This window comes from Rhincodon typus, chromosome 5 (assembly GCF_021869965.1).
Source record: "Rhincodon typus isolate 14 chromosome 5, sRhiTyp1.1, whole genome shotgun sequence".
NCBI classification, from domain to species: Eukaryota; Metazoa; Chordata; class Chondrichthyes; order Orectolobiformes; family Rhincodontidae; genus Rhincodon; species Rhincodon typus.
In genome coordinates, this window is record NC_063336.1 from 68,344,005 (window position 1) to 68,366,704 (window position 22,700).

General features: G+C 38.0%; 1 protein-coding gene across 1 annotated transcript in view; it reads right to left on the minus strand.

Moving 5' to 3' along the window:
• Window positions 1-1,961: 1,961 nt before the first annotated feature.
• The window catches only part of cdc5l (CDC5 cell division cycle 5-like (S. pombe)), a 48,353-nt gene continuing 27,614 nt past the window's right edge, over window positions 1,962-22,700 (minus strand). Inside the window, exons 7-12 of the mRNA XM_048597054.1 lie at window positions 18,459-18,623; window positions 18,104-18,184; window positions 17,601-17,843; window positions 10,875-11,072; window positions 3,399-3,611; window positions 1,962-2,453 (exon numbers count right to left, since the gene is read on the minus strand). Coding sequence (XP_048453011.1) covers window positions 2,346-2,453; window positions 3,399-3,611; window positions 10,875-11,072; window positions 17,601-17,843; window positions 18,104-18,184; window positions 18,459-18,623 — 1,008 coding nt within the window. The 3' untranslated portion in view covers window positions 1,962-2,345. The remainder of the gene's footprint in view (window positions 2,454-3,398; window positions 3,612-10,874; window positions 11,073-17,600; window positions 17,844-18,103; window positions 18,185-18,458; window positions 18,624-22,700) is intronic.

Consider the following 22,700-nt stretch of genomic DNA (forward strand, 5'->3'; position numbering starts at 1 on the left):
TATTGTGTGATCCACGTTTTGGGGACTGCTGTTTTACATGATGTAAACTGTTTAAAAACTTACTGTACAATAGATCATAGAATCATGGAGTCATGATCCAATTTATGATAAGCTATTTGAATTCCAAAGCACTAAACCACGAGTGGCAAAAATGTGATTGACGGTTCTTAGCCAAATAGAGGCTCATATGACGTGTATAATTTCCTTCTTAGTTTGTATCTATATAGCACTAAACTGTGTTGTTTTTCTCCCCAACAGAATGCAACTTGCAGCTGATAATAACAAACTTGCATTAACAACTGACTAGATAGAACAGTGCATTGAATGGATATTTCTTTTAATGCTGGTGTCATTTTCGTGATTAAAATGCTAAAATGAATACCTCAGTTTGACAGAAGCCCATTTCATTATGGATTATTCCTTCAATTCCTTGCTGGCTGTGCATTCAACTTAGCCGTTGCTACCTGACCATGACATGCATTACATTCCATTGATCCATCATTCCCATCGCCTTGGCTAACTAATAGAAGACAGAGTTTAGGATAAGGGGGGCATTTTTTTTTAGGATGGCAACCTGCAATTAGTGGAATACCACAGAGCCACAATTATTTACAATATATATTAACCAATTAGATAAGGCAAGTACATGCACTATAGCCAAATAGGTGTGAAGGTAAGTGGTGAGGATTACACAAACAGTCTGCAGAGGGATAAAAGACAGGTTTAGCGAGTGGGCAGAAACTTGGCAGATGGAAAATAATGTGGGAAAATGTGAGGTGATGCACTTTGGCAGGAAGTAAATAAGATGAATTTAAATGGAGAATGACTGCATAAAGCCACAGATCAAGAGGATTTGGAATCATAAGAAACTATCATCCAAATTCAGCAGGTAATAAAGAAGACCAAGGCAATGTTGGCATTTATTTCAAAGGGAACAGAGTATCAAAGAGGTTTCTTTCTAAAACTACACAAGGCACAAGTCAGACCACAACTGGAACAATGAACAGTGTTTGGCCCCTTATGTAAGGAAAGATCACTGGTATTGGAGACAGTGCTGAGATGGTTCACTTGACGGATACCGGGTATGGAGGGAATATTTTATGAGAAGATGTTGTGTAGGTTGGGCCTGCACTCATTGAAATTCAGAAGAATGAGAAGCGACCTTATTGAACGTACACGATTCTTAGGAGACTTGACAGTGTAATTGCAAAGAGGTTGTTTTTCCTTGTGGGAGTGTCTAGGAACAGAGGGCATTTCTCAGACTAAGGGGTTGCATAAGGGGTCAACAGTATACAAAGTGTACTTAGCTGAATCATGACGAATGGAAGAATACTTACAGATGCATCACCTCACTGAGTAAGACGTACTAGTACTGCACATAGTCTGCAAAGAGCAGGTGACATCTCATTCACAAACACAAATAAGGAAGAATGTCATTAGAGGTGAGGTGGATCCAATAATAAGATACTGCCTTTGGACAAAGACATGATAAGACTGTATGGTGGACTCTGTTCTGGTGCATAATCCTGACAATAGTTTTGTAGGTGTTGACCGTTTGTGTAGAATATCAGAAATTCTAAGAAGCTGATCCCAAGTAATACTGCATCAGTAAAATGCACCACAGATATTACTGGAAAGGATACCTCTAACTCTACTTCTAATATTTTCAAGGATATTGTTGTTGCTATAGGCTAGATAATTTAAGGTCAAAACTTTCTAGCATTCAAGATCATACACTGGCACAATTTAACTTGTGGGAACTCAGACTTTCAGTCCAGTTGTTCACCATTTTTTTTGCTTGCGTCTTTTATTATGTATTAACATTGCAAATGATTAATTGTGTCTTTTCAAAGTTCAAATTACAAATCTAAAATTTTAAAACTGAATAGTACAATAATTTAACATTAGCTTTTATGAGCACAAATTCACTTATTTTCAAATTAAAAGGAAATAAGCCAATGCAAAGAATAAACAAATTTCACATTTTATTAGAATATTACTCAAATCACAGTACAAATCACCCTTTCATAAGTTTAACATACAGTTAAGAAATGTGCAGAAAAATATTTAATTCAGTACTGCTGAGGTTTTGACAGTAGATCAGCTTAACATTGTTTTCTTGCACTACTGCCAAACAGGAACTTTACTCCATATATTACTTATGCTCTCCATGTGGAATATACAAAGGATTCATATATACTACAGCAAAATGCTAAGCACAAATTGCATGGGGTGACATTACTGAAGTTTCCTTTCTAATCCATTATTGTAACAGAAAATACTGCTTAAATGGAGTTCACTGTACAGAGCAATATGAAATGCATGCAGAGCAGAGGTTCCAGTTTTCAATACTTGGCTGTCACAAGCCCTTCTTTTTCCAGAAGTAGATCTGCATACCTTTGCTGGAGTTCCTTCTCTCTCTCCTGCTGCCGTGCAACATCTTCCCTCAAAGACTAAGTTTTGGAGTTAGGAAAGGAAATGACAAAAAAAATGTTAAATGATGCTTTATGACAGACGATAATGGAGATTTACTCTTTAATGGTTCTTTTATGGATGCATCCTTCTGATACTCAGAAAATGTTTTGGAATAACCTTCACTGTGACTTTTTAAATCACATGGTTAAAGATTGCATTCTTTAAATGTGCTACAGAACTTTACACAATATTTAGCAGTTACAGAGTCTATTATTCATGTTGCTTATGAAAAACGATTGACTAACACGACTTGACACAAAAAAAAACCACAAGTAATTGAGTTTTAAAATGAACGCCAGTCCTGCAATTAATAACTTGTCATTAGTACCAAGGAAATTTAATTCAGAATGAACACACCAATTGAGCTTTTCATATGACCACTGAGGACAGTAGCCTGTCCAAGGCCATAATTATTTGAATGAGAAAGCATTCCACCTAATATTGCTAAAGCTATCCACTTAGTACTTTATTCCATGTAAAATCAAATGCAGATCAGAACCAAAACCTTTATCTTCTGCTGTACACAAGGGTCTTCCTTGCCATTGCCAGCCATGTTATCTTTCCACAGACAACTTCAGCTGATTAGAAGTTAGGACTGAATACTTCAGAGCGAAAATAGAGGAACCACAAACTAATTTCTTTTTAACTGATGCATGTACTTTATCAATGGAAATGGTTTTCTTTTGAAAAAAGAGATAGGCATTTAAGTTTTTGTTGATTTTTCTCGGTTGCCTTCTTTTAGGACAGAAAAATGCTACATATTATCTTTTGCTCTCAAGACCAGGTTTCAAAACTATTTTCAATTTACTACATGACATGAAAATCATTTTAAGAATTCATTTTAAAAGAATACATTGTGGCAAACAAAAAAGTCAATCTACTGCTTCTACAAAACTCAGATAATCAAAGATCATCAGAATTACCTCTTGTCGCCTTGGAATAGCTATATCTTCATGCTTCTTTAATTCTTCAAAGGTACATAATTCCAGGTGTGCTTGCTCAATCTGATCCCAGAGATCACTCAACTGTTTCATAAGACCTGTAGCACGTGACTGATATCCTCCAAGTAGTATCTTCAGTTTTTTCTCCATTTTTGCTGCCTGTTTTGCTTCTGTAGTCATGTGATTTCTATTGGTCTATATAAAAAAAAGGTGTTATGACTGAAAAAGTAATCCAGCATTTTCCAGGACCAAATAAAAACTAATTATCAGCTAGAACTGCTACATTACCCTTAAGGGTGTGTACAATTTAGTACTAATTTTATTTCAGAGTTTTTGGCCAAAAGATTTTTAATAATAACTCAAGATCAGTTTAATAGAATGTATTTAAAGCTAGACATGTTGTCCTTTTTCTTTCCAGATATTAAATAAGTTGTAGTACAAAAGGATTACGAAGGTGAAGGAGATTGAGGCGCTCACAACATATATACCATTCATGCTGCTCAAGAACAAGGGCAGCCAAATGACAAACTTATTCTGACTAATTTAAAATAAACTGTAGTTGCCAATTTAAAAGAGGATATTATTAAGCTCATGAGGTCAAACTATGAATTGTGGCAAATATTTTGAGGGAATTTTCTTAAAAACTGGTACATGGCTGCAACTTCACAATTCTAAAACTGCCTTCTAGCAGACCAACCCCCTCTAATGAACTTATATAACACATTCACTGTTAGAGGCACAATTATCTACTGCCTATTGTACTGGACAAGCAACACTAAAGTTATGAGTTTTAAGTTCACAATGCAATGTTTTCAAATTAGCTTCAAAACATTTGCAGAATTTATAACTATCACTAGAAAATGACCACAGATGCAGAAACCCATGTCTTTCACTTAAGGAATTTGCCATGTTTAATCGCCTTGATTTTGTGTCAACTGATGTAGTAGAATGCATGAGATATATGGGGAATGTCTTCAAAAAAAACACCAAATTGTTCAAATTGCTCCTGCTTTATGAACATTCTTTGAATCATACAATAGAAAACTATGCAATACCAACACTGATTTAGTGAGCACAATAGACTACAATTGGAGACAGAAGTAGAAGAAACCATCTAGCATATAATATCTCCTGATCATATAGGCCATACTAGAAGATTGAGGCTTAAACTAAAACTAATTTTCTTACCGCTATATCTCAGATTGATCCATTCACCATTTCAACAGTTTTCTAATTTTTTTTAAGTTAATTGTGAAAGAGAGTATGATGTAGATAGTAAAGCTATCTCAAAATTATTAATTCTTTTGAGTTTCAGACTTCATTCCAGCCCACTTCATTGGCTACAATCTTAGTTACTGTTTAGATTCAAAATGGCAGTTAGATTTCGTCTTTCACAGTTGTGAAATTCACAATAATGTAGCTTGGGAGACTGGAATAAGGAGGCAGAAAAAATATACTTGCATTAAGTTATTATAAAGATGAGATGTAAGTAATAATAACTGGAAATATGCTCATTTTAGTCATTATCCTTCACTAACATGGTTATTTCAAACCATCACTCACAAAAGGATTAAGTAGGACTATACATCTTCAAGTTGGAGTGTACTATCATATGCTTACTTAGATATGGTCCACAGCTGTTTTTAATAGCAATAGAAGCATGGTAAATTCTCTGAATGGAACTGCTACTGCCTGATTCTCAGAAGTACCCGTGTGAATGATTTCCAACCTACTTACCACATTTCTCTGCCAAGATATTTTAAACAAATCCACCCTTTGTGAATAACTTGCTTGACTAACTGAAATTTATCCACAGGGGTATAAATAAAACATGCTACCATTGCAATCCTATTGTGCTTATTTTTTCAGCCAAAAATTGAGTTTAAAGAAGAAACATTGCTGAAAAAAATGCTTACTCTATTCTTGCCACACATTTTTGTTGTAGAACTGATAATTGTACATTAGGATTATACTAAAATAACAGAAGGCTAGGCAATTAAGACGGTAGATTATAAAATATAACATTTTTGCTGATAAATACAAGGCAAAATGTTTTGTTGCACATTAAAACAATCATGTTGTATCTTGGTGTGCATGTCCAGTTTAGTCATGCGTTTTAAAGTGTAGACCTTTGTAGGTTCCACATGACAATATTAAAAGTTAGAACACGGAATAATATTTAACCGCTGAAGCCAAAAGAACTAATGTAAATTAAACACCTAACAGTAGGCTGATAGAAGACATTTATCATTTAAATTTCCTTTCAGCTTCATACATTTTAACAAGCCCTCATAATCAAGCAGCAAGTATTCACTATGGAAATTGTGCAATCTTCATCTGCAGGTAGATCATTACTTGCGATTATCATATTTATTCTGCATTGAGAGAAAGTTCTAGTTTAAAAATATAGCTTCCGCTGAAGTGGATCAATGCTGCACTCTTCTGGATAAATAAGTGTAATTTTTTGTAAATGTCTAACTTTACTTCACATTCCCAACCATGTGCATTTTATTAAAAAGCATGCAAGATACTGTTTGAATTTCATTTTCTGCTGTCAATGCAAATTCTTGGAGTCAGTCTCCTCATTTGCTCAGTTAAGGTGACCACCTGCCACTTGGTATGCAGAGGAAACATATTTTGATAATGCACAGCATTGTTTGTACCTCTCTGCGAGAGGTTTGTACCAAGGCCACCTCAGTGGAGTTTGGCAGCGCAGTTGCTCTGGATTGTCCTGAACCTGTCAGCAAGGACAGCCCTCACTATTGTAATTAAAAGTTTGCCACTCAAGGTTTGTCACAAGGAACTTGTTAGCGAATTCTAGTGTTTCTGATTTGTTGATTCAAAGGATTTCCGCTGGATGATCTCGCTCAGAGAAGGTTGCTCCACATGAAGCATCGAGAAGATGAAAGGCAGGCAGTGGTAGACTGAACAGGTCATCATGGCATGTTAAGTGAGGAAGTGAGATGTAGCACAGATGTAGCTAATGGGGTTTCATCAATTGGCAGATATGTGGGGAGTAATATTTGCAAGGACAGCATAACAGTGGTGGTGTGCTGAATGGAGGGTTCCAGTTATGATACACATGTTGCATTCAATGGAGTGTCAAAAAGAGGAGATGTTTTTTTCAGATAGATACACAGTACTCTGTTGCAGAGTGTGATTGGGCAATGATTGGCTTTAAAAGGCTTCAATGTCAGATGCCATACATAGCAGTATCCTGTAACGTTGCAATATCTCCATTAAGGTCCTCCTCAAGTAGCACAAGATGTCATGGGCAAAGATGAAGCTGCAGGATGTTGTTGTTGGCAGGTTGTGTTGGTGGGTGTATATTTATATCTAACAACCAATACTGGGGAAAGCACTTGGCCTTGTGGTAGTCTGTTGGTAAATCTTCCCCATGCACTTCTCCCTTGCCCAGATGGATTCTAAATCTTTTGTTGCTAATGATTATGTGAACAACTGTCTTGACCCAGACTGGAAGCAGTTATGATAATTTTAGAAACAGGCCTATAGGCAGCTGTTGACATACATTAAATTTTAATTTTTTAAATTATTTCATGAATGTGGATGTCACTGGCAAGGCCAGTATTTTGTGCCCAATCCTAACTGTCTTTGAACCAAGTGTCTTGTTAGTCCTTTCAGAGGATAACTGAGAGCCCACCATATTGCTGTAGTTTTAGAGTTGGGCCTCTGATTCACTGGCAGCCTCAGGCAGGGCTTGTCCTTGGGATGAGCCTCCTGATAGATGAAAAGTTCAATGGATAGCACCTAAGTACTTAATTGGTACTTGACTGAGTGAGCTTTTTAGCTGGGACAGACAAGGATTTAATCACTCCTGAAATCTCCCTCTCTCTAACTGTCTCTCACCTTTGATTGTCTGCATTGCCCTTAAAAGACTTTACATGTAATTTAGTCATTCGAAACACACAGGTGATTTACTGGAGGTGGTTAATAGATGAAAAGAATATCATGGGTGATTTGGGAGAAAACAGTTCAGTAAAAACAATTACGGATTTAAAAAAATTAAAAAGAACACACTTGAAGTTGCTTGCCTCAATACTTAATACACAGCACTAAATGGAGGCCAATGTTACTAATCTTGCAAAACTCAGCATTTCAAGTTAACGCCTTTACACTATCAATGAAAAGGTTATTTGAACACTATTTGATCAAAAATTATGCAACATTAACACTACAAAGATCTACATTAGATTTTCATTTACAAACATAATATTATTAGTACTTTGTAATTAAAGTGATTGTGAGGTTACCAACACTCACCATTTGTCGAGAGCAAATTGGACAGCAGCGACCTGATAGAAGTTTATAAAATAATGAGGGGTATAGATAGTTGATGGTAATTGTCTCTTCCCTAGGATGAGGGATTTCAAGACTAAGGGGTACATTTTTAAGGTGAAAGGAGATTTAAAAAAGACATGATGCTCAAATTTTGTTTTACAGAGGGTGGTTCGTGTGTGGAATGAACTTGCTGAGGAAATGGTGGATGTGGGTACAATTACAACATTTAAAATATATTTGGATAAGTACACGAATAGGAAAGGTTTGGAGGGATAAGGGCCAGGAACAGGCAGATGGGACTAAACTAGAGATTTCTTTCTTTTGAGGGGCGGCACAGTGGCAGTGGTTAGCCCTGCTGCCTCACAGCACCAGGGAACTGGGTTCGATTCTACTCTCGGGCGACTGTCTGTGTGGAGTTAGCACACTCTCCCCGTGTTTGCATGGGCTTCCTCTGGGTGCTCCAGTTACCTCCCACAGTCCAAAGATGTGCAGGATAGGTGGATTGGCCATGCTAAATTGCCTGTAGTGTTCAGGGATGTGTAGATTAGGTGGGTTATAGGGGGATGGGTCTGGGTGGGATGCTCCATGGGTCAGTGTGGATTTGTTGGGCCGAAGGGCCTGTTTCCACACTGTAGAGATTCTATGTTCGGCACTTACTGGTTGGACCAAAGGGTCTGTTTACGTGCTGTATGACACACTTGCTTCCAAACACTTCTGCTGGCACTGAACATATACTGTCATAAGTATGAAGTCTCAGTCTTCAGATTATCAATGTTGCTGGTGAGTTTAAAAAAAAAGCGTAACTTAATTTCTAAAACCTTTGGTTTCAATTCTTATCTCTCTTTTTTATCCCATCCCACAATGATAGCATAAGAGCCACAGTGCTGTTGGGGGTGGGTGCTGGGATTTCCAGGATTTTAACCCAGTAACGCTAAAGGAACTGTAGTGTTCCTATCCGAAAAACTATTGTGGTGCAGTGGTAGCATCCCTACCTCTGAGCTAGGAGACCCAGGTTCAAGACTCATCTGCTCCACAAGTGTGTAATAACATGTCTGGATAGGTTGATTTAAATAACTTTCCATGTATCCACTGTCCCTGTCCTTCTCACTAGTAGTAGTCGTGGAATTAGACCATATTGTCTAAGGTGCTTTGGTTAATTTCTACCGTGCATCTTGTAGATGGTACACACTACTACTACTACTACTACTACTAAGTGTTGGTGGCAGAGAGAGTGAGAGTGAATGTTTATAGATGTGGTTTCGAAGAGGCTGCTTTTATCTTGGATGATATGAGGCTTTTTGAAAGTTGTTGGACTGCACTCATCCAAGCAAGTAGGGAGAATTTGATCATACTCCTGACTTGTGCTTTGTAGATAAGCAGGAGTGAGTTACTAACTGCAGGATTCCTAGCCTCTGAACTGTTCTAGTAGCCACAGCGTTTATACAGCTAGTCCAGTTCACTTTCTGGTCAATGGTTCTCTAATCTGACTGATCAAGGAGACACAGTTGCTTGCCCTATTCACATGTCCCAGCCCCCTATGGGGTATACTGTGTTGAAACACTTTTGTAATCACAACAAGTCATAGTTTAAAATCCCATAGAAATCCCACATACAGTGTTAGATGCCACTGGTTTACCCTGATTGCAAAATCTACTTTAGCTAATATATTTAGCTAATATTCATCCTTCAGAACTAAAGAGATCTTCTGACAGTTGAAAATAATGGCAACAATTCCATTCTCGCAACCAGTGGGTCATCTCACTGTACAGAATTCATATGGATATAACAGACAAAAGATCTCTAAAATTGCTGACCACATACATTTTGTCAACAGCTAATGTTGCAAATAGAATTACTTTTGTGACCATCTCCCGCTGATGGGTACATGTGTAATTACATTATGCAACATTAAAATTACATGGCTGTTCCAATTTCAAAGAGCCAGAGTCAGAGTAACACAGCATGGAAACAGGCCCTTCAGCCCAAACTGATCCATGCTGACCATGGTACCTACTCAGCTAGTTCCAACTGCCCACATTTGGTCCATATCCCTCTAAACCCTTCCCATCCATGTATCTACCCAAATGTTTTTTATATGTAAGAATAAAATGCTTCTTTTGGATTAAGAACAAATGGAAGTTGAAGAAACAAAAAACAAACATCTTTTATATTTTCTAACCAAGATTCACACTAACTTAGGGTCCAATTTAAACATAACATTTCCCATTCATCTATGATATTCAATAGTCTAGTCAAGAATAAAAAAAGGTCATTATGGAGTGTAAGACTATAACGTGAAACGATACTGCAGACTTAGCCCAGTTTCCAGTGGGAAATACCCACAGCACAAACTGCAATTTGGCACTTAGAGGCCATAAGGTGGGATTTGGGTAAATGGAAAATGTCATACTACTATAATGGGACTTCTTTTCTGAGTTGGACTGTGACACTTGGTGGATCTTAACAGGATGCTATGTTCTTTGCATGCCCCGTTCGTAACTAATCTGGGCACTAAATAAAACATTCCAGTCAATTTATTGTTCACACAGACTTATCACTGCAACCACTACTTCCTCATCCCCCTCCCCAATCAAAAACAATAAGAATTCTTCTTAATTAAAAAATAAATTTCATTCATACATATTTCAAATTGGAATGGAGTAATAGTGCTATAATTTGTTGCTAGTAAGTTTAATTGCTGTAGAATTAAACACCTTCCCACTTTGGATTTGATTTAAGTCATTTATTACAACATAAGAGAACCAATGCAGATTGCCTTTTATCTTACTGATCTTAACTTTAAGTACACAATGCTACTTTGAGAATCTCATTCCTAAAAACAGCACTATTTGTTTAAACTTGTTGGCAATCAATTTGCTCGGACCTTTCTTCTAACATTCACATGTCAATAATGAGCCTCTTTTAGCTACTCTGTAATTTGTTTCCCAGTTACTAAACTGGCTGTAAATAATCACAAGTGAGATAACTCAGTTAATTGCCCTCAGTTGGAAAGGTTGAATGGTACTATAATCTTATATTCGCCAAGAAATTGGTTTTATATAGGTTTAACTCATGTCCCTTTTGGCCATGAACAAAACAAAACAAAACCCAGTCTTTTCATCTTTCATGGCAGCTAATAGTTTTCTAGTGTAAACTAACCTCCAGCTTCTTTTCCAGTGACTCTATTCGGTCTTTTTTGCTAGCCAGGTTAGCTCGAGTATACCTGTTTTGTCCAGGTAGATACAACACCTGACTGTAACATTCTTCCCAAACCTGATTATATGCTTCAAGAGGAAGGTCTCCATGTCCCATACCGTGTTTTACAACCTCCATCTCCAATGTCAACAAATCACTGGCCTGAAAAAAAATACGCAGTAGAAATGTTATAAATACTTATAATTATAGGCATTATTGAATGTTGTTATTTTTTCCCCAAATGAAATCTTACCCGCTATTTTAGAAAATTATAACATTGTACTATAAGTTTCACTTCAAATAGCACCAAACCTGAAACACTATATAGAAGGTGCTGCATTTTTTTTCTGGTGCAAATTGCCATTCTATTAAACAAAATAGTAAAAAAGTTATAACAAATGAAAAAATCAGCAATGTAGAAATACATCTGTTGTTGTCTTCATAATTGCTTTCATAGGTTGGCCAGATGAAAGTAGCAAGTGGATTTGAAAAAAAACTTTAATAATTTTGCCACAAAAGCTGACCTATTTTGAGACCATCTGGTTCTGAGTGAATGGGTCCATTGACTCATGACACTCGTCTTGTCAAACTTACACATGTTACTGACATCCTGTGGCACAATTGGGGTATCGTACAACACCATGAAACATTGTGGTGATTTGAAGTTGCGATTTCCTTACCAAGTGCATTTGAAACCAGGGCTACAAGCAATAGAGATAACAAGGTGCAGAGCTGGATGAACGCAGCAGGCCAAGCAGCATCAGAGGAGCAGGAAGGCTGACGTTTCGGGCCTAGATCCTTCTTCAGATTTCCGAAGTCAGATTGGTGAGAAGTGACTACATGTTTTCCCATCATCGATATCATTGGTTTGTGCCTGTCAGTCCATTTTCCGGTGTCAGTGCTGTTTTACACCTCTTGCATGTGATGATGCTGGCAATTTTTGGCCAATCATTCGGCCATATTCTCTGGCTCTGGGTAATATTGAGTATTCACTCTATATATAACTGCTTGACGCTCACGGAATTGTCCTTTCCACCAGTGCCCTCTTTCTCTGCCATCTTTTGTCATTCATCTGCTCTGGAGTCCTCGCCAAGACCCTCCTCCCGAGCTTACGTCAGCCCTCATAAAAACATGCTGCCCCCCTCTGCCCTCATCATCCAGGTCTGCTCTGCTCTCTACCCTTTGCCAGCCACAATCTATTGGGCTCAGTCTCACTCCCAAACCTGGCAAATAAACTGTTCCTTTTTTTTTTGTTTTTTTAAGATCTTCACCAACTTTGATACAGCCAGTGGCCTAGGACATAACTGAGTTTGTCATCATAGACACTACAATTGCATGTGCAGAAAGTGAGCTTTCAGAAGATTCAAGATGACCGAAGATAGCTATTTGGTTACAGCCCAAAATATACTCATAATGCACTGTTCCCCAACTTTCCACTCACAAGTAGAACTTTTACTTTGATCAAAATTCATAAATTTTGTCAGCCACCTGGGAAAATAAAACACAATATACTTATATCTGACTTTATGAAACCTTTGCATTTAAAAAAAGTCATAAAGGAATTTCAAGCATTACAGAAAGGAAACAAAACAGAACATTTTTGAAATTCTAGCTTATTTATTTAATCAAACTATAAGCCCTCAAAGACTTCTAAATATTATTGCTGGCACTTCCTAGACTGGCACATCATGACCAGTTTAAAATAATGCAAAACTCAAGGATCTAATAGACAAGGTTAAAGTGTAGCCATTACTGTCCAAAAGAACACAATTACTTTTCCAGATACAAGCATATTTTAAACTCCCTACATGCTTTGTCTTCATGTCGTTCCAATGTTACCAATAAACTGAATGACAATAACAGATTATTCTGACTGAAACACTATTTAAAGTGCTTCATAAACAATCACATGAATCCAAACTTTTCATGAATTTGCCATTACTTATTGCAATACACATGAACAAAAGATCAAGGGTTTACCTGACTTGGTGTAAGGATATTTCAACTTCAATGACAGAATACATAGAACCATACAGCACAGGAGTTCAATCAACAAATCATAACTGTGACAGCTCTTTGAAAGACGTATCCAATTTGTCTCACCTGATCTACTCTTTCCCATAGCCCTGCATAATTTTACCCTTCATATAGTCATACAATTCCTTTTTAACAATTACTAAAGAATCTGCTTCCAACACATTCTCAGATAGAGTATTCCAAATTACAACATGCTGCATTTCTTTTTGCTCCTTTTGCTGATAAACCTAAATTTGCACTCCCTAGTTGCCAGCTCTCTTGATACTGAAAATGGTTTCACTCAAGTTACTCTACCAAACCTACATCCACGTATTTATTCAACTCTCTTTTGAAATACATTATTGAATTTGTTTTCACCATTCTTCAAAGCAGTATATTCGAAATCCCAAACTCGATAACAGAAACAATTTCACCATCAAAACTGTTCATGCTTTTGAACAACGCTATCAAACCTTCCCCCTTAAAATTCTCTGCTCTGAGGACAGCTACTCTAGACTCTCTTCAGTTTGTCAACACAACTGAAGTTTTTCAATCCTGACTTTGTATTTGTAAATTTCCTCTGACCCCTCTCCCTTTTTTGAGAGTCTGGTGCGCAGAACTGGGCACAATATCCCAGCTGAGGCAGAGCACTGGCATTAGTTATTCTACAAAATTGCAACACCAAAGTTGGTGTATTTTTAAGAAATTATTAATAACTAGTAAGAGTTCATTGTAATTTTTGGTATAGATATGCAAATTATCCAAATACACCTTATAATATCTGGAAACAAACAAGCTGCATTGCTGGGCCAAAATTCTACTGATCTTAGCTACATTCCCATGATCAGAATACACCTGCACCCAATAAGAAGAATAATACATAAATAATTCAGGCAGCTGAATAGAAAACTGAATCTTTTCATCATAGCTTTTCTTTTGTTAGTAGTTTAGCTATTGGCCCTTGCATTTCCAGAACTGTCAATACATGAGTTTAGCCTTGTTTCAAATCTAAAAATTAATCACATTGTTAACTCTAGTACTTTTCAATTATGTAGCCAAGAGCACGACAATTGCAAAAGATGACAAAAATTATTCATCTAATTTAGCAAATGTCAGACCTGAACTTGTATTTGCAAACTTGGAGCCTCTTTTTGAAATCTATGTTTTTAGTTTCATGTTGTTTTATTCATTTTGCACAAAATAAAAATTCAAATTTTTAAAAAAACTTTAAAAATTTTAAAAATGGGGCAGCACAGTGGCTCAGTGGTTAGCACTGCTGTCTCACAGCTCCAGGGACCTGGGTTTGATTCCAGCTTTGGGCGACTGTCTGTGTGGAGTTTGCACATTCTCCCGGTGTCTGCGTGGGTTTCCTCTGGGTGCTCCGGTTTCCTCCCACAGTCCAAAGATGTGCGGGGTAGGTGGATTGGTTATGCTAAATTGCCCATAATTCCCAGGGATGTTTAGATTAGGTGGGTTAGACAAGGGAAATGCAGGTGTTGGGGAAGGGGTCTGGGTGGGATGCTCTTCAGAGGAGTGTTGTGGACTTGTTGGGCCGAATTGGCCTGTTTCCATACTGTAGGGATTCTACGAAAATTCTATAATGATGTATATACAAGTAAATGATGACTAAGGGTGCTTTTTTTAGTTTCAGAACTCCAAATATATTGTCAGATTAGAAAACAAATAGCGGAAACAGAATGCATAAAAGAATTTAAGAAAATATACAATTTGCTCATGAAACTTCAGCAGAGATTCCAGGAATAAAAATCTTTCATTTAGAAGGTTCACATATCATCATGATGTTTGGGATGTATAATATTAATTTTCATTAACTTTTCTTTTTGTAAAATATTTTCAATGTCTCTGGCGATATAATTCAGTACTTCCTCTTGTAATAATCACTTAACCTTGAAAAGCTAATATTTTTACTTTCAGTAATTAAAATAGATTTTAAAAGCTTATTACCACATATTGACAAATGCATTTTCCTTCAGTGTTATATATTTCTGTGCAAATAGGCAATATAAAACTGAAGAAAAATGCATATGCTTCATCATTTTTAGAATTTCACGTACGGTTTACCCAACACTGGATTCTACCATACCCAAATAACTTCTAGAGAGAATGTTCTACATAATTACTTCCTAATTCTCAATGGTGGTCAAGAAATAGTCAAGATTATTCATTCGTTCCACAGCTCTTCTGTTCAACTCTAAACTACTGCACTCCACTAATACCCCCAAAGTCTTCTCTATAACAGCACAGGAAACTGTAGAGTTCACAATCAGTTAATTCCTATTTCCTCCAAATTCAATCCAATCAGTTGCTCATCAAATTCCTTTCCAAAGGAGTTTACTGACTGACCCTTAGATGTCTTTTCGAACAGGTCTGCTAGACAGTATAAAAGATCTCCTGAAATGTCAAGTACTGTCTGAGCAGTATTAATATTTTATGTGTTTCCACTTTTGTAGCACAGTAAGGAATGGTTTGCATACATCTCTATCACCCAGCAGTTTTAAGTCCTGGATCTCACACTTAATAATTTTTCTCCCCCAAATGAACAAAACACATTTCTTTCAGAATAAAGCATAGCATATCCTAGAATTATTTTCCTTCATCAAGGCTTATGTAAGGATGAGGCGTGAAGGCTCAGTTAGGGCGCTTGAGAGTTACAAGTTAGCCAGGAAGGACCTAAAGAGAGACCTAAGAAGAGCCAGGAGGGGACATGAGAAGTCTTTAGCAGGTAGGATCAAGGAAAACCCTAAAGCTTTCTATAGATATGTCAGGAATAAAAGAATGACTAGAATAAGATTAGGGCCAGTTAAGGACAGTAGTGGGAAGTTGTGCGTGGAGCCTGAAGAGATAGGAGAGGCGCTAAATGAATATTTTTCGTCAGTATTCACACAGGAAAAAGACAATGTTGTCGAGGAGAATACTGAGATACAGACTATTAGACTAGACGGGATTGAGGTTCATAAGGAGAAGGTATTAGCAATTCTGGAAAGTGTGAAAATAGATAAGTCCCCTGGGGCTGGATGGGATTTATCCTAGGATTCTCTGGGAAGTTAGGGAGGAGATTGCAGAACCTTTGGCTTTGATCTTTATGTCGTCATTGTCTACAGAAGACTGGAGGATAGCAAACGTTGTCCCCTTGCTCAAGTAGGGGAGTAGAGACAACCCTGGTAATTATAGACCAGTGAGCCTTACTTCGGTTGTGGGTAAAGTGTTGGAAAGGATTACAAGAGATAGGATTTATAATCATCTAGAAAGGAATAATTTGATTAGGGATAGTCAACACGGTTTTGTGAAGGGTAGGTCGTGCCTCACAAACCTTATTCAGTTCTTTGAGAAGGTGACCAAACAGGTGGATGAGGGTAAAGCGGTTGATGTGGTGTATATGGATTTCAGTAAAGCGTCTGATAAGGGTCCCCACGGTAGGCTATTGCAGAAAATACGGAGGCGTGGGATTGAGGGTGATTTAGCGGTCTGGATCAGAAATTGGCTAACTGTAAGAAGACAGAGGGTGGTGGTTGATGGGAAATGTTCATCCTGGAGTTCAGTTACTAGTGGTGTACCGCAAGGATCTGTTTTGGGACCACTGCTGTTTGTCATTTTCATAAATGACCTGTATGAGGGCATAGAAGGATGGGTTAGTAAATTTGCGGATGACACCAAAGTCGGTGGAGTTGTGGATAGTGCGGAAGCATGTTGCAGGTTACAGAGGGACATAGATAAGCTGCAGAGCTGGGCTGAGAGGTGGCAAATGGAGTTTAATGCGGAAAAGTGTGAGGTGATTCACTTTGGAAGGAGTAACAGGAATACAGAGTACTGGGCTAATGGTAAGATTCTTGGTAGTGTGGATGAGCAGAGAGATCTTGGTGTCCATGCGCATAGATCCCTGAAAGTTGCCACCCAGGTCGATAGGGTTGTTAAGAAGGCGTACGGTGTGTTAGGTTTTATTGGTAGAGGGATTGAGTTTCGGAGCCATGAGGTCATGTTGCAGCTGTACAAAACTCTGCTGCGGCCGCACTTGGAGTATTGCGTACAGTTCTGGTCGCCGCATTATAGGAAGGATGTGGAAGCATTGGAAAGGGTGCAGAGGAGATTTACCAGGATGTTGCCTGGTATGGAGGGAAGGTCGTATGAGGAAAGGCTGAGGGACTTGAGGCTGTTTTCGTTAGACAGAAGAAGGTTAAGAGGTGACTTAATAGAGACATACAAGATGATCAGAGGATTAGATAGGGTGGACAGTGAGATCGGATGGTGATGGCTAGTAAGATGGGACATAGCTTTAAATTGAGGGGTGATAGATATGGGACAGATGTCAGAGGTTGGTTCTTTACTCAGAGTAGTAAGGACGTGGAATGCCCTGCCTGCAACAGTAGTAGACTCGCCAACTTTAAGGGCATTTAAATGGTCATTGGATAAACATTTGGATGATAATGGAATAGTGTAGGTTAGATGGGCTTCAGATTGGTTTCACAGGTTGGCGCAACATCGAGGGCCGAAGGGCCTGTACTGCGCTATAATGTTCGATGTTCTATGTTCAACATAAAAATTTTTTTGCCTCCTACCTCTTCAGAGTTTACAAATTAGAATTATTTGAATGTCCCATCATCCAAGGTGAATAAAGGGTTACATACTCAATTTAAAACATTACAACCATTAACAAACCTTTTTCATGTCTTCTTTGCTGATTTTTTCATATATGTTGTGTTCCAGGAAAGCAATATGCTCAGCATTGCTAGAGCTTGATCCTGCTCCTTTTCCTCTTTTTCCAAATTGGTCTACATATGGATGATGAAGTGTATCATAGTGTAACATAATGATCATTTCTTTCTTCACCATCTCTTCAGCTTTCTGCATCTCAGTCAGAGGTGGTTCAACATTCAGAGGCCTTAAAATGGTTTCATTTACCTAAAAATCAAAAATTCAGCTTGTACACAACAATTTCATTTTTAAAGAACATTTCAATAGCTCATATGTATGATATCTAATTTCAAAAATTATGAACAAGTTATTTATATATCTTTCCTGTTATTGTCTCATTTTCATTGTGCAATTCTTCCATTGATAGGATAGCCTTTACTTCCACATTCTGTAGGATATAATTTACTGGCTTTCAATTTCATGCTATTTTTTGCTTGTATTTATAAAATTGCAAGTTTTGTACTTACCTCTGTAGGCCTTGGAAGATTTCGCTGTACTGATTGGTGCCTCTTTTTTAACTCCCTCTCTCGTTCAGCATCTTTCATTGCCTGAAAAGGAAAAGATGAAAACTTTGAAATTTACAAACAAAGACTAGGCTTTAAAGTAAAAATGCACACACTATACACATTGGACTACTTCACTGAGCTATCAGGTCATTACTTAAAGAATGGATCAGTTTCTGGAATTCAAATATTGGCCATATGATCTAATGAAAACATTACAATTAAAATGGAATTTAGTAAATTCATGTACAATGCAGTGTGTGTTCACAAAAAAGTATTTTCACAAATCAACTTTGGTAGAGTTCTTGAGGAGGCTTACTTGTCTACGGGATTCTACATCAGCGGCATCTTCTATGAAGTTATCTTCTGCCTCTGGTTCCTCAAGCTCTCGCTCTGCATTCTCTGGGAGCACGATTTCAAAATCATTCTTTGGAGTTGGAAGGTTCAGCAGTCCCATTCGCAGTTGCTCTCGATGCTCTCTTTCCTACAAATAAAATCAATCATAAGTTTTGGGAAAGAGTAGCAAAGCCCAGAGTTACATCACAGGGGAAGGCGATGGCCGAGTGATATTATCATTAGACTATCAATCCAGAGACTCAGGTAATGTTCTGGGGACCCAAGCTTGAATTCTGCCGTGCCAGACAGTGGAATCTGAATTCAATAAATATTTGAAATTAAAAGTCTAATGATGACTATGAATCCATTGTCGACTGTTGGGAAAAACCCATCTGGGTCACTAATGTCCTTTAGGGAAGTAAATCTGCCATCCTTACCTGGTTTGGCCTACACTCCAAGCCCATAGCAATGTGGCTGACTCTCAACTGCCCTCTAGGCAATTAGGGATAGGCAATACCCTGATCCCACGAATGAATCTAAAAAAAATAGCTATAGGGTTGATAAAATATTCATGTTGGATTTAATTACAAAGCTTTAAAACCATGAAAGCTTCCAAAAAGGATTACTGACATCCTGGTCTTAAAAGAAATCTGGCTGAGGGGAAAGGATATATCCCACTAAATGATGTCTCCCCAGCTGGCTATGCCCTCCCCTGCTGTCCAGTGGCAGGATGGGTCTGACCACTGTGATACACAGTGCAGGCAAGCAGAGATTACAAATTTTAAGAAATCTGTTAAGATGACCACAGTACATCACATGATTTTGGCAGTATAGAGCATAAGCACTGGATAGTTCTGAAACTGCTACAAATGCCTAATTAAATATTGACAGTCACCCATGAAATTAACACAATTACTTGTTAAGGATGGGTTATCAACAAAACAGGCTAAATACAGCAGTTAACTTGTCTTTCTACTTAATCACAGACAGGGTTAGATGAATGCAAGGGGTCACATTGATTTCTCAATATGTTTGAGACAAGAAGCCATGGAAATACAAAAATCTTGGCTGCTTCAAACACTCAAAGGTTTAAAAAACCATAATACAAGATGCTTATTAGTCTAACACACTACCTTGTTTGAAAATAATATTGGACTTGTTTAAATCAGACAGCACGGTAAGACAGTCATGTTTTTACTTGCTTTTAAAAATAACAGCAGAAGCTATTGAGACAAAGACACCAATTGAATGCCATTGAATCTGCTGCAGCACTCTATGCAGCCAAGGTATTAAATAACTACCTCCTGAAAGTGGGTGAAGGACTCCTCCCAAATTATTTCAACTTCAGGTTCCTCGAAAACTTACCACCCAAGCAATTTAATTACAAGAAGCTTCTCTCACTTACCTCTCTTACTAATTACAAGAATCCTCCTGTTAAAGCACCAACTCATCTAAGAAACTACAGGCCTGTTACAGAGAAAAAACCTGACAATGCAAAATTGTAATTAGATTGTGCTTGCCTCAATTGTACCTAGTTTTTGTGCGAGGGTAGTCAAGTAAGCGAGGCATTGTATTTATTTTAAACGTCTGGGACAAATTCATGATAATAACATAGTAATATCCTTATGTTTAAGCTAACAAACGTTTACAGTAAGGATGATTTAAATTGGGACAAATCACTCTGAGGGTAAGAACATCCAAGCACCCCACGTATTAAAACACTTAAATCATGGACAATAAGAAAACACAAATCGTGTTTATGATACATCAAATCACACCTTAGTCTGACTCTTTCACCTACTTTGAACATTTTACCTTTGTTCCACCTCATTAGCCTTGTTTTTAAAAAGTTTGTCTCTGCAGTACAACCAAGTACAAATAAGACATTTTCTCCCTGATCTGGCTTCAGTGCATTCCTCCATCAGTCTTTGCGCCAAGAAATTTCTCATCCTTGATATTCAACCTATATCTGAGAGCACTGTACTCTATCTCGAGATTGCTGCTCTCCCCTCTTCGATCTTCATTTTCATGTAAACTCCCTAATCCATACTTAAATCCAGCCCCATAAACTTGTCATTTTACACAGCTTTGCTACTCAATGTGTTAAGAACGTTTCTGATCACATACATGAATCATTCTCCATTCCCATTATCTTACCCTTTCCCAATCCTACTTTCTTCTGCATCTCCAAATGCACCAAGAATTGTGTTTGCAACAATTACTTTGGTCCTCCTAATCTGCTCAACTACACCACAACGTATAACCAAGTAAGACTAATACTCTCCCATGCCCTGGTCATTCATCCACAATGGAATTTACCTCCACCCTCAGGTTCATGGGACATAGACCTGAATGCATTTGGCAGCCATTCACTGTTAAAAATGACTCAGCTAAATAAAGCACCACTAGGTCCCGCTCACTGTTCTAGGAATGAAGAGATAACCCTAGTCTCTTTTCTTGACTGCATGCTTTTTTAAAAATCTGTCTATCCTGTTTCCTTGTCAACAAAAAAATGAGGAACTAATGATTTTTTGGACACCAATATTGAGACACTGCAATCAGCAGCCCTGCTGTTACCACCCCTTCCCAGATTTCAACAGGCCAACTGTCTTCTAACGCCATCACTAAGCTGTCCGTCATTAAGATTTTCAATTTTTACTTGTCCTGTTATAAAATTCTGGAATCAAAAGTTGCAAATAAAAATGTTTGCCACTTCTTTAAACTTTTTATAATTCTAGTTACTATCATAGAATAGATGGCATAAGAGGGGTCATAAATATAAGAACATATGAACCAGGAGCAGAAGTAGGTCATCTAGCCCTTCGAGCCCGCTCTGCCATTCAATAAGATCATGGCTGATCTTTTCATGGCCTCAGTTCCACTTACCCACCCTCTCACCATAACCCTTAACTCTTTTACTGTTCAAAAAAAATTATCTACCTTAGCTTTAAAAATATTCAATGAAGAAGCCTCAACTACTTCACTGGGCAGTGAATTCCACAGATTCTTTTGGGTGAAGAAGTTCCTCGTCAATTCAGTCCTAAATCTGCTTCCCCCGCGTCCACCCCCCCCTCCAACTTTGAGGCAATGCCCTCTTGTTCTAGTTTTATCCATCAGTGGAAACACCCTCCCTGCTTCTATCTTATCTATTCCCTTCATAATTTTATATGCTTCTGTAAGATCCCCCTCATTCCTCTAAATCTGAATGAATATAATCCCTGTTTATTCAGTCTCTCCTCATAAACCAACCCGGTCAACTCCGGAATCAACCTAGTAAATCTCCTCTACACTTCCTCCAGTGCCAGTACATTCTTTCTCAAGTAAGGAGACCAAAACTGCACACAGTACTCCAGGTGTGGTCTCACCAGCACCCTATACAGCCGTAATATGACCTTCCTGCTTTTAAACCCAATCCCTCTACAATGAGGGAAAAAATTCCATTTGCCTTCTTAATTACCTGTTGCATCTGCAAACCCGATTCATGCACAAAGACACCCAGGTCCCTCTCCACAGCTGCATGCTGCAATTTTTTTATCATTCAAGTAATAGTCCTTTTTACTGTTATTCTTACCAAAATAGATGATTTCATATTTATCAGCATTGTACTCCTTCTGCCAGACCTTTGCCCACTCACTGAAACTATCTATATCCCTCTGCACTTTCAGAGTCCTCTGCACATTTTGCTGTACCACTCATCCTAGTGTCATCCGCAAACTGTGACACACTATACGTCGTCCCCAAATTCAAATCGTCTACGTAAATTGTAAACAACTGCAGTCCCAACACTGACCCCTGAGACACACCACTAGTCACTGATCACCAACCAGAAAAGCACTCATTTATCCCCAGTCTTTGCTTCCTGTTAATTAACAAATCCTCTATCCATGCTAATGCATTGCCCATTATGCCATGCACCTTTATCTTATGCAGCAGCCTTTTGTGTGGCACCTTGCCAAATGCCTTTTGGAAATCTAGATACACCAGATCTACTGGGTCCCTGTTGTCCACCGCGCTTGTAATGTCTTCATAGAATTCCAGTAAATTAGTTGAACATGACCTGCCTTTCAAGAACCATGCTGTATCTGCCCAATGGGACAATTTCTATCTAGATGTCTTGTTATTTCTTCCTTGATGATTGATTCAAGCATTTTCTCCACTACAGACATTAAGCTAACCAGCCTATAATTCTCCACCTTTTATCTACCTCTTTTTTTTTTTAATAGTA